At 35.2% G+C, this 13,839-nt stretch overlaps 1 protein-coding gene across 2 annotated transcripts in view; it reads right to left on the minus strand.

The window, feature by feature from the left end:
* The window catches only part of LOC107722748 (ankyrin-1-like), a 138,628-nt gene that overhangs the window by 72,913 nt on the left and 51,876 nt on the right, over positions 1-13,839 (minus strand). For both annotated transcript variants that reach the window (XM_016531215.1, XM_016531214.1), the window contains exons 3-7: positions 8,679-8,780; positions 4,927-5,025; positions 3,692-3,790; positions 3,308-3,406; positions 1,135-1,320 (exon numbers count right to left, since the gene is read on the minus strand). In XM_016531215.1, the coding sequence (XP_016386701.1) occupies positions 1,135-1,320; positions 3,308-3,406; positions 3,692-3,790; positions 4,927-5,025; positions 8,679-8,780 (585 nt within the window). The remainder of the gene's footprint in view (positions 1-1,134; positions 1,321-3,307; positions 3,407-3,691; positions 3,791-4,926; positions 5,026-8,678; positions 8,781-13,839) is intronic.

The following is a 13,839-nucleotide window of genomic DNA, read 5'->3' on the forward strand; positions in this document are numbered from 1 at the left end:
ATACTTATACTAAATATATTTTAGCTATATTTGTGCTCCTAGAATCCGTGTTTTCATTGTTATACTGTAGGGGGCGCTAGTACACATCTTCTGTACAGAATTTCCAAAAAACACAAGTGAAGAAGAAACCGAAACAACAGATGCTTCCACATGTATTCTAACACGATCATCAGACATAAAACAGCATCAAAACTGTGTAAATTTGATGTAATGTCGACCAATGAAGAGGTAATAATAACTGTCAAACTTTGGGGTGTTGATCGACTTTATCTACGTTTTGATTATCTTTCTGAATCCAATTCATAGTCTTTTTTCAGCTTTTTGTTCAAAATGTTGTTTATTTCTTTTTTTTATTATTATTTATGAAACTTACCCACATTCAAGTGTTTAAAAAAATAATGCATGAAGCTAGAATAATTTTTTTTGTTTACAAGCAGATACCCTGTTCTTTTGATGTTTTGTATGTTCAGATATTCATGTAACAAAATTCATACAAATTCATACCTAAATAGGGACATAGTAGTATACTTAAAATATGATGTGACGTTCACTTAAAGAAAACTTACGAGTATACTTGCAGTATAAAACTACTAAACTAGTAGTTTACTGAGACTATACTTCAGTGTACTAAAAATGTATTTAATTAATAAACTATCAGTATACCTAGTTCCCTTTTAGTATAGTTGCAGTACAAACTAAAAACATAGATGCAAACTAGTTGTGTACTCAAAGTTTACTACTGTTATACTTAAAAGTATACTTTTATATACTAGAAAGTGGGCCAATTTAGTCCCAAGGAGTATTGAAATAGTACACTTACAAGTATACTACTAGTACACTGATATATGTATACTTACTACATATAGTATACTTAAAAATATAATTGAACTTTATTTAAGTATACTTAATAAAATAAAATACTTATTCAAATAAACTTGAAGTATACTTCTTTTTGGTAACCTTGCTGAATAAAAGTTTTAATAAAAAATAAATAAAATAAAATACTACTGACTCCAAACTTTTGAACTTTAGTGTGCTTACACAGATTTATATGATTTATTATTATACATTACTAGATGTCCAGTTGAATAGGAAAAGAGCAAGGAAAGAGGTTTTCCATCAGTTTACACAAACCTTGCTTAAGACATCAGGATTTGGGTCATTCTGTAAAAGCACAGCGGCAGTTCGGGTGTCATCGTTTCGGGCAGCGATATGCAGTGCAGGAAGGCGGACCTTGCCCTTAGTACCGTGGTTGATGAGCAGGGCCACCACATTCTCATGGCCCTGCTGAAGAGCCACAGCAAGAGGGGTAAAGCCATCCTGCAAGAAAGACAAACACACAAGACACACATTTTCAGATTTTTTTTTTTTTACATAAAGACCCATATTTCTCTCAATAACCTGATTGAAAATGGCAGGTTAAGGTAAGTGTGCAACCCCTGTTGGCTTAACATGCTAAACGTTTCCTTTTGGTGCAGTAAAGTATGATCCGACCCAAAAATAAGCGTGCTTAATTGTATTGAATGTGCACTTGTAGTGTACTTCATATCTTAAAGTAAATGTTTAAAAAATGTACTTGCAAATAATATAATACTAATGAAATATGTGTATTTAAAGAGAGACACTTTCATGACACACTTTCTTGACACACTTAAGTGCACATTGAAATCATGTCAAGTTTTACTTTAAAGTACATTTTAAATCATTATGTTTTAATAATCTTTTGTCATCCTTTAAAGAAGTACACTTATTTTAATGTGTTGACTAACATACTAAAGCACATGTAAAGTATTTGATTATAATTTTAAATGCAGTGTTGTATTAATATGTGATTTACAAGTTAATATGTGTTAAATGTACTAAACTGCAACTTCATCATTGCAAATGTGTAAATACAAATATATTTAAATACATGGCATGCAATACAGTAATTATGAATATGAATAATCATGACATGCAGAGATATCCTTAATTCCTACATAAGTGGGTTAAAACACTCTTAAGTTCAGATAATTGCATTTAATATAAATTTAATATAATTATAATACTTTTTTCATTTAATTGCAATTAACATGCATTTAAGTGTCCGAAAACATTACATTTGGTTAACTGTTTGGTTATACACATTATTCAAAATATCTCCTTTTGTGTTCAACAGAAGAAAGAAACTCGTAAAAGTTTGGAAGGGGGAGTAAATGATGACAGAATTTCAATTTTTGAGTGAACTATCCCTTTAAGATTATTTTTTTAAAGTATATTATTCCACTAATACACTCTAAAAAATGCTGGGTTGTTTTAACCCAACTTAGGGGTCAAATATGGACTAACCCAACTTTTGGGTTAAAAATGTAATTGAAAAATTTAACCCAACAGTTGGGTTAGTCCATATTTGACCCAAAGTTGGATTGAAACAACCCAGCATTTTTTAGAGTGTACATACTCTTTTTAAAGGCATGCTAAAGTGTACTGCTTTATTTCACAAGCGCAGCATTACCTCAGTTGGAATGGTCTGATTGGCTCCATTATCCAGGAGAAACTTCACAACCTCCAGGTGATTCTCTTGTGCAGCCATGTAGAGAGGAGTGAAGCCCTTCTGTTGCAGACAGACATAAACACCCATATGCAGATACAATACCAAACTAACAAGCACACAAATACACAGATGACAATACAGGCAGACAGATTTTAGTTCGGACAGCAATGCTGCATACATTTAAAAACACTCGACTGTTCAAATGAACTACAAAACATCCAACTGGGGAGAAGAAAACACATAAACCACTATCTTATATTGTGATTTAGGTCAACATTAGGTGAATGCTCGCAGATAGCTGAATATTATACAGTAACACAGTAACCAACCCGGTTATTAGCTCACCTGAGACTGAGCGTTGACATTGGCTCCATAGTTAACCAGCTCTGTGACCACCTGCTCTTGTCCAGCTAACGCAGCAATGTGAAGAGCAGTGTTTCCTTTCTATAAGAGAAATATCTTATTTAATGACACAGACAGGACAGAATTTTCATTTTTGAGTGAACTATCCCTTTAAGATTATTATTTTTAAGTATATTATTCCACTAATACACTCTAAAAAATGCTGGGTTGTTTTAACCCAACTTAGGGGTCAAATATGGACTAACCCAACTTTTGGGTTAAAAATGTAATTGAAAAATTTAACCCAACAGTTGGGTTAGTCCATATTTGACCCAAAGTTGGATTGAAACAACCCAGCATTTTTTAGAGTGTACATACTCTTTTTAAAGGCATGCTAAAGTGTACTGCTTTATTTCACAAGCGCAGCATTACCTCAGTTGGAATGGTCTGATTGGCTCCATTATCCAGGAGAAACTTCACAACCTCCAGGTGATTCTCTTGTGCAGCCATGTAGAGAGGAGTGAAGCCCTTCTGTTGCAGACAGACATAAACACCCATATGCAGATACAATACCAAACTAACAAGCACACAAATACACAGATGACAATACAGGCAGACAGATTTTAGTTCGGACAGCAATGCTGCATACATTTAAAAACACTCGACTGTTCAAATGAACTACAAAACATCCAACTGGGGAGAAGAAAACACATAAACCACTATCTTATATTGTGATTTAGGTCAACATTAGGTGAATGCTCGCAGATAGCTGAATATTATACAGTAACACAGTAACCAACCCGGTTATTAGCTCACCTGAGACTGAGCGTTGACATTGGCTCCATAGTTAACCAGCTCTGTGACCACCTGCTCTTGTCCAGCTAACGCAGCAATGTGAAGAGCAGTGTTTCCTTTCTATAAGAGAAATATCTTATTTAATGACACAGACAATGTTTTATTTTTTCTAATCACATGCATTGTTTTAAAAAATCAAGCGTTGTGAAAAAGTAGAGTGCCTAATTGTATTAAATGTGCACTAGTGTACTTCGAATTACAACCATATATATTTGTTTTATTAAAAATGTACTTGCAGATTATATATTATTAATGTATTACAGTTTTTAAAAATAGCTTACAGTTTCTGAAACTACTATGGGTCCTTTTCTCTAAACTCTACACACAACACGCAAAACATTATGCATATCTTGCAAAAGCAAACACTTCTTTCAAAACTATTTTAACTCTTATAAAAATTGTGTTTTTGCATTGTATCTCTACACACAAACACTGAATGATTAGCCATATACACGCCAACAGTTCAGAAAAGTGAAAAGTTAAAGGCACAATATGTACGATTTTTTTATTAAAATATCCAAAAACCACTAGAACAGTGTTATATGTTTTGCTGATTTGTGTACTTACACTATCCCAAATGTTTCAAAGAATGTTTAAATCCAGAGAAATAAGCAATTTTAACTAGTGACACGGCGCGTGTCCATAGTGTCGCCTGCCAAAGACGTCATAACCCCTCGATTTCCGGTTTTGTTTTGTAGAAAATATGGAAACACCAAAGACACTTGTCTTTAATAAGTTATGCGTTTTAATAGACCGGTGACGACCGCACAGAGTAGCATTATAACAGAACTAAATGTATCTAGTATGATAAAACAGCGCTGCTTTACCCCACATACGCACGACCGGAAGCAGCGGAAGCGCTCGACTGTGGCATAATAAAAGCTCCGCTGCTTTCCAGCTGTGTGTCGCGCTCGTTCAGCGCCTCGTTTCGCTTCAACGGCTTTCAGCCTCACCCTGCTTCATTCTACTACGTTAATAAATCATTAGCTCATCCATGAACATGATTTCTGCCCGAGTCCCATCGGATTGCATCGGCTGTGGGGATGAAGACCACAACTCCCATGATTCCACACTCAGTCACAGCGTCATCTAACTACGCCTTTGTCTCTTTGTTTATTTTGAATACGCGCCCTCTAGTGGCGAAAATTACATATTGTGCCTTTCATTCTGGTAAATGCCTGGCCACCAAGTCTTACCTTTGTGGTCGTCTCTAGAACAATACCGTGGTGCAATAGTTCCAGCACCATTTTAACATGGCCTTCTTTCGAGGCCAGGTGCAGGCCGTTGAGTCCATTCTGTGAAGGTAAAGAGACAGCAGCGCAAACTCACTCTGAAGGTGATTTGATCTCAAATCAAACAGTGCAGTCTTGTAATGTCCCAAAGAGACTGAAATGGGGATGTGGGGGTTTGTAGATCACTCCCACTCTCACGAAACACACAGAGCATTGTCAAATGACATCAACCGATGATGATGATGATGGTGATGGTGGTGATTTAGGTGGATGGCAGGCCGGTGGTCTCTCTGCTGGGAAGAATACGGGCCATGTGGGATAGGTCTAACCTCACACAGCCTTCCTTCAGCCTCACAGGACATGTGAGGTTGGACCTTTCTCACATTGCTGATATTATCCCCTCCGAGTGTAGAGACCACTCACCCCATCTCAATGTGACTCAAAGAAAGAAACGAAGGAGCAAAAGAAAAAGAATGGATGGATGAAAAAGAAATACTGAACAGATATAAAGCTGCATATGCAGAACAAAAGTTGCACAATTAAGTGGAGATGCAGAGATGTCAAACTCTGTCATTGGTAAAGGTGTAATGATCAACTTGCACACCTTATATGCCAAATATATACATAAAGACACTGCCATCACTGAAAACTGTGTTTTGCATCAGTCAGTAAATGTTAATAGACGTCTCATTTCACTCGCTAGTCCCCTGTGATGTAAATCAATATATTGGCTACAGACAGAACAGCCTCTGGTCTCTCTGTACATACAGCTGAAATAAAATAAAATATGAATAAAATAAAATAAAATAAAAAGTACACTGAAATTTCAAAAGTAAGCTGAAATAAAGCCTAACTAATAATAATGAAATAAGCAAATAACAAAATTGAAAAATGAAAATAATACTATAGAAACACTGCTGTAGAGTATATTGAATACTGCATTATATAATATTTTTTTGTGGGGAAAAAAAATAGGCCTTATACAGTAGTTCTAAGCAGAATGCTAGTATTCTGTTCCAAACAAACACAAATATCCATGCAAAAATATTTTCTTAATTAGTATACAAAAACATAAATGTATCTTTAATTTATTGGACAATATATTATGGAAGAGAATAAAGAATGTAAAAGTATAAGTGTACGGTTTGTTCATTGTTTTTCATCCACATTGACAAATAGCTTTTTTTTTTCTTGTAAATTGTGTTAGATTTTTGCTAAAAACAAGACAGCAAAACATTTTATTTATGAGCTTAAAAAAAACATATTTGAGTTATATTCACAGAAAACAAGTCTGTTTTCAAGTAAAGGGCGATTCGGATGGTAATTGTCTCTCATGGCGACGTAAGCTATTCTCAAAATTTACAGGCGTTAGTCAGTGATTTATTGTCGTCCGAATCCAGAATTTTGGTGTTTTTCTCCCACCGCCCGCATAAAAATCCTCGGATGAAGTACAGTCCGAATCCACATCTCTTGAGTTTACAAGAAGAAATTGATTCAAAATTCAGTGCCGAACACAGTAACTGTTGCACTTCGCTGTGATTTGCATGCATATTTATTACTGATTTTTTTTTTTTCAATATTTCATAACTTGCTCCACCACAGCGAGTGGGAGCTGCTAAGAACAAAAAGAAGAAAGAGAAGAAAAGCACACAAACATTTGAAACGGGTCACTTTTGTGGAAGCAACAGGTATGCAATACAATTTTAAAATATGTATTATATACAATTATATGCATACAAATATTAACCAAGCAGCTTTATGTTTACCTCATGTAAATAAGAGCTTGCATTAACTTATGTCTGCTAATCTCCACATTTTTTGTGACATCCATCATTTCGAGAGATAAAATGCAAGACAGAAAACCATTTTAACTAAAGTGCGTCTGTTTTCCTATTTTTAAACTGGAGATTTAAATAATCAAATAATTAATAGGACATTATTAAATATGAATTTATTCCTATTGTTCGAAGCATATGACATTTTATTTACAGCAGACAATCATGCGACTGGCCACGTGAGCACGATCACAGAACTCGCTTCTCCACTGTGAATAAATCAACATCTTGAATCCATGAGTTTTATCACTGATGTGCCATGTAAATGTGCTTTTACAGACGTCCACACGAGAAACAATTACCGTCCGAATAGGGCTTAAGTCTGTCTTGCTTTAAGAATGTTTAGATATTTAATTTAAGCCAAGACAATCATACTAAGAAAATATTGTTTTTGCAATTTAGCCTATGTGTCCTATAGCTCAAGGGTCTGGCAGCAGGTTTTTGAAAGAGCTCAGTGGTGCATTGTGAGTTCAGTAGACCTGCTCACACGTTTGCTTCAGTATGACGACTAAATGGAGCAAAGCGCTGAAGTCATCACACACAACGCATGCAGGCATTAATCAAAGGGCATGGACATGTCAGTGTACAAACAGGCTAAAGGGAAAAGAAGTGGACATGAATGCATCTAATGTAAACACCCAATAAAATCTGTGCGCAATTCAGACACGGAAACAGAAAATTATTTCCAATCAGGTCCACCAAGGTAAAGAAGGTAGTTTAGCACAAATATCGGGTGAAAAGACTACAAACTCGCTCCATGGACACACACACCCTTAGACGGCACAGCAAGCAATTTGAGTTGAACCGGACATGTTCATCAAAATCTGAAAACTTAGCTACTCTCCTTATCTTCATCACCCAAGTATACTGTAGAATTCTGAGCCATTGAAAGCCACTCTTAAGCTTGGCTGGGAATAGCATTCAATACCAAGGCTCATCCTGAAGTTGCTCTCTGCCCTGCTCTTTACCATCTCTGGAGCAAAATTCAAGACAGTATGTGACCCTGGAGCACAAAAGCAGTCTTAAGTCGCTGGGGTATATTTGTAGCAATAGCCAACAATACATTGTATGGATCAAATTATAAATTTTTCTTTTATGCCAAAAATCATTAGGATATTAAGTAAAGATCATGTTCCATGAAGATATTTTGTAAATTTCCTACCGTAAATATATAAAAACTTAATTTTTGATTAGTAATATACATTGCTAAGAACTTAATTTGGACAACTTTAAAGGCGATTTTCTCAATATTTAGATTTTTTAGCACCCTCATAAATCTCAATTTCGAAAAATTGACCCTTATGACTGGTTTTGTGGTCCAGGGTCACATATGGATCTCACTCCCATTATAGGTAAGGTCCTTCTGATCACCAGTTCTCCTACCCTCTTAAAAATAAAGGCTCTTGGCATTGATGCTTCCACTAAAAACCTTACTATCCATGGAAGCTTTCCATTGCACAAAAGGTTCTTCATAGTGGAAAAGGTTCTTTAGAATTTTTAAAATGTAGAATTTTCAAATTAAAATAAAAAAAAGGTTCTTTTAAGAACTGATCACTTAAAGGTTCTTCCATGGCATTGCTGCAAAAAAAAAAAAAGCCTTTTGGAAGCTTTAATCTTATGAGTTTAAGGACTATTGTCACATCACGGAAATAATGAAGTGTGTGAAATGGCCCTGTGTGCTCTAGATCATCTGAGATCACACATCTTTCACACTTTGTCTTCTAGAGCGCCCCTCGAAATCAAGCATTTATCTGTAAGAAGATTCACTTCTGCAAACAGACATTTCACCTCCAAATGAAGCCTGGCTGTGACTCAATCGGACAATGAATCATACGTTTTTTTTTTCCTCTTGAGGAATACAGGGAGTTGAGGAAGTCTTACCTGATTGGCTGTGTTGACGTCGATGCCATTCTTGATGTGGTCGAGAGCCTTTTCCAGATTACCTGAGCGAGCTGCACGGAGGAAACTGGTGCCAGCATCAGCCTGAGAAAAAATACAGGAAGTAATACAGGAGGGTAGAATTTAAACGAGTTAGACGTTTTAATGGTTTAATTATATTGTGAAAACTGCTTTTTGCCAGCCATCTGTATTTCCAGAACTTCATAGAATCTCACATGTGAGGAGTGTTAAATAAGATAACAATTGTGACAAAACATTTGTGACCATGGAGCACTAAAGCAGTCTTAAGTCGCTGGGGCATATTTGTAGCAATAGCCAACAATACACTGTATGGGTCAAAATTATTGATTTTTCTTTTATGCCAAAAATCATTAGGATATTAAGTAAAGATCATGTTCCATGAAGATATTTTGTAAATTTCCTACCGTAAATATATCAAAACGTAATTTTTGATTAGTAATATGCATTGCTAAGAACTTCATTTGAACAACTTTAAAGATGATTTTCTCAATATTTAGATTGTTTTTTTGCACCCTCAGATTCCAGATTTTCAAATAATTGTATCTCGGCCAAATATTGTCCTATCCTAACAAACCATACATCAATGGAAAGCTTATTTATTCAGCTTTTAGATGGTGTATAAATCTCAATTTCGAAAAATTGACCCTTATGACTGGTTTTGTGCTCCAGGGTCACATTTGGTTAACATTTTTTTTTTTAATATTGATGTTGAAGTAAAACAACAACAGCAACAACATGGGACAAAACCAGAAAACACTGTAAATGAAAACAAATCGAAGGACAAGATTTTCAACATTAGATACATACACAAATACATATTCACAGCACACACACCTGGGTAAAAAGATAACATGTTGTTTTCTGTATTTTTTTCCTGTGTGAGAAAGACGAATGGACACAAATGTGTACTGTATATTTTGTCGACCTTAAGTACACAAACATTCAGATTATCTCAAAGAACAGACAAACTGCAAAAGGAAAGAGTAAAAAGCATCAGAGCAGCGGTTAGAATGAGAGAAAGAACTGGAAAAAGTTCATTCATATTTTATCTACTGTTAAAACTCATTTGTTCAAATCAAATGATTCTCAATAAAACCGAAACCAAAGCAGTCAGACACAAAGACAGATCGAGAACGAATCAGATTTTTCTCTATTGCAGTGACCTTCCTAACCTTACGACATTCATCTAAATATAGAAAATTACTGAAAAGCAGTGAGTTTTTTTCTCTTCTCAGCAGTGCATCTTCAAAATCATATTAAGAATATTTGGCATCAAGACTCAAATAATAAATAAATTGAACACATTATTATACGTGGAGACAAACTTTGTTATACTTAATCACTCTTAAAGCACATATCTCATCAACAAAGCCAGTGTTTCCCACCTAGAGGCTCATGAAGGAACTGCAGGCGGTGTGTGAGGTTGTGACAGAAATTGCAGTGCTAAATTAAATAAATATGTGTAATTAATTAATTAAAGAAAAAATTAATATAAATATTTAGAAGTACACACAAAAAAAGAAGTTTGGGCACCCCGGTCCTAAGATGTTTCACTGAGTATAAACGAACCATTCCATGGTTTCTTCAGTCTGATAAACACACTAAACAGAGGCTTTCACACTTTCAGCCAAAGATCAAATGATTTCTAAAAAGCCAATTTATATAGAGTACATACACATTTGCATAATTCCAGAACAACTCCCTTAGATTTTAATCACACGTCTGGATTCAATCGCTTCTGTGGCTTAAGTGAATTTGAACAGATTTCCACAGATTTTCACATCCTTGAGACTGAGCTGTATTGTACGTGTTGTGTTGTTGCTGGCGAAGACATTTATAATGTTACTAAAGATTTCTATTTCAAATAAATGCTGTTCTTTTGAACTGTCTATTCATCAAAGAATCCTGAAGAATAAAATGCATCACGGTTTCCACAAAAAATATTCGGCAGCACAATTGTTTTCAACATTGATAATAATCAGAAATGTTTCTCGAGCAGCAAATCAGCATATTAGAATGATTTCTGAAGATCATGTGACGCTGAAGACTGGAGTAATGATGCTGAAAATTCAGCTTTGATCACAGAAATAAATTACATTTTACTATATAATATAAATATATTTTATATAGTTAAAATTATATTCATATAGAAAACAGCTCTTTTAAGTTGTAATAACATTTCACAATATGACTGTTTATACAGTATTTTTGATTAAATAAATGCAGTCTTGGTGAGCAGAAGAGGCTTCTTTTAAAAACACTAAAAAATCTTACCGACCCCAAACCTTTGAACAATAATGTATACTATAATCTAAAAGTATGTACTGGATATGGGACACTCTATGTAGTAATAATGTGTACGTTTTTTTTTTGCATATATGATTTTTTTTGTTCTGTTTTCAGTTATTTATCCTAAAACCACATGCTATTTAACACAGTTAAAAAAAGGTCTTATATTTCAAATTTGGTACTTTAAAAATCACTATAAATTAAAAAAAAATTAGCAAAAATAACTTACCTAACCCTAACCCTAACCCTAACAGTAGGAAGAGTGACAGATTTTAGTCTTATTTCTAAGTTTAAGTCCAGATTTTTGGTTTAGATTTTTATTACCTTTTCAGCAATGCATTTTTTAACCCTGAACCATTTTTTTGGAGTCCCCTACATGTGTAAAATGTGAGGTCACTGTACACGAGCGTGTGTTTGCAGCAGATAAGGCACTGGAGACGGTCATGTAGACCACACCTAATTCCTTGCCAGTGGCTTGCTTAATTCTCCACACCTATACAGCGTACCACTGTACGCCAAGAGAACAAACCAAAAGATGCTGGTTTTGACCCTTACGCTTCAAAAAGGAAAAATAAAGCATAAATAAAGAATGAATGTCCACCGATATCTAAACCTCCTCATAGACTAGTTATTAAAATTGTATGATTCAATAGCCAGGCTGCCAGAATTGATAGGCTTTCTTGGAAATGACATCCTAGCATCACGAAAAAGGTCATTTAGAAACAAAACAAGCATTATCATTTAATAGAGTAATGCAGTCCTGTTGATACCTCATTGTGGATTATAAAGACTTCAATGAATAATCTCGCAAAAAAGCAAGTAATAGTTAGCGTACCAGCTAATAAAACCTCATATAATGTTATAAAAATAATAAAATAAATAAAACATGTCAGCACCCAGCCCCAGCTTTCCTCCGCTCTCGAAGAGCAGAAGTACTGCAGCAGACAGGATGACATCATCACTGAGACGCAACACTGCAGTGTGTGTGTTTATGACTGCATCCGAGAGAGAGAGAGAGAGAGAGAGACGGAGCGAGTCTTTAAACTCACCTCTACTGAGAAACACACACACACACATACACACACACACACACACACACAGATAAAGGCAAACACACAGAGAGAATGCCGTCCATCACTATAACTGTGCTTGCATAGCATACGAGAGCAGGTGGTGATGTGTGTTTCCCACAGAGGGAAAATGAATGAGACTATACGTCACAACAGCATCAAATTCAGCTCATACACGTACATTCATGTACACCATATGTACACTGTAAAAAATGACAGTGAATTTAACGGTAAAAGACTGTAAAAATGCTACAGTAAAAACCTGTTAAATGGTTAACGGTAAATTCCCCTACTATATACGGTGAAAAACTGTATTGGACATTATATGTATTGGACATTAATTTTACGGTAGTATACCGTATTTGGAAGTGAGATTCATGTCATATTACTTTTAAAACCAGTTTAAGTTTCATGTTACGATATGAAGCATTTTTTTAAGCGACTTAAGGACATTTTGCAACAATATAGTTTCTCCTCTTTCTCAGCTATGTAAACATGTTGAAAAATATGACTCTATTTCAAACCAGTTAAATTTCATGTTACAACATGAACTTGCTAGAATATTTTGCAACAATGCAATTTCATCTCTCTGTTTAAAAAATTAGAAAAAAAATATGAATAGTTTGAGGCAAATACATTTTAAAATACAGCTGGCTGGATGGGTGCCACACATTTATAAGTGTAGTCACATTTTGATATCACTTGTGACTATTTTAATGTGTCCTTGTTACACATGCGACTCATTTACTGTAGTAATAACAGTACATTATGCATAATTTTAAGCAACTAACACTCAAAACAAACACTAACTCTATAGTAAAAATATGGTGTTAATTCATGTTACTCATAACTTCTTTGTGTAATTGCAGTGAAACAAGGAACACATTAAAATAGCGGTTACACTTTATTTTACAGCGTCCTTGTTTAAGTACTGAGAAATATGAATTAATAACATGTATTTACTATATGGTTAGGATGAGGGTTTGGTTTAGGGTTAGTTGTATGTAATCATGCATAATTTATTGTTATTACTATAGTACATGTAACGTGTAACAAGAACACTACAAAATAAAATGTTACCACAATAGCATTAAGAATATATGGTTACACTTTATTTTAAGTTGTCCTTTTTACAGTGTAATTATACATTTAAGTACTGAGTAATATTAATTAATTACATGTACTTACTGTATGGTTAGGGTTTGGCTTAGGGTTACTTGCATGTAATTATGCATAATTAATTGTTATTATAATAGTAAGTACATGTAACAAGGACACCTTAAAATAAAGTGTTACCGGAATCTTCAGGAAAGTTGTACTTACTCCACAAATGACGGTCTTGGTTGGCATCCCGGTATACCTTCTCTTTTTCTCTCTCTCTCTCTACGTCTTTTGCCTCACTGCTTTCCAGTGTTACACTATCTGGGTGTAGGGGTCCGGGCACTGCCCCTTTCCCCCTGCACGCACACACACACACACACACACTTGTGAGGGGCTGGGTGGGGCTGGGGGCTTTGAGGCCAGAGGGGTTTATCTCCAGAGGAATGCTGTCAATATCGACACACACACACTTCTACCCAAAACTAGATAATGGCATAAGTCGCTCTCTCCCCACTTTTCCATTCCGTCGAGCGTTTTCGATCTGCGCAGACCTGCTCGATGCATTCTGACAAGCAAAGGGTCTTTCTGAATGAGACTTTGGGAAAGGACACATTATGTGTGTGTGTGTGTGTGTGTGTGTGTGTGTGTGTGTGTGTGTGGGT

Source organism: Sinocyclocheilus rhinocerous, unplaced genomic scaffold (genome assembly GCF_001515625.1).
Source record: "Sinocyclocheilus rhinocerous isolate Xijiao unplaced genomic scaffold, SAMN03320098_v1.1 scaffold514, whole genome shotgun sequence".
In the NCBI taxonomy this organism is placed as follows: domain Eukaryota; kingdom Metazoa; phylum Chordata; class Actinopteri; order Cypriniformes; family Cyprinidae; genus Sinocyclocheilus; species Sinocyclocheilus rhinocerous.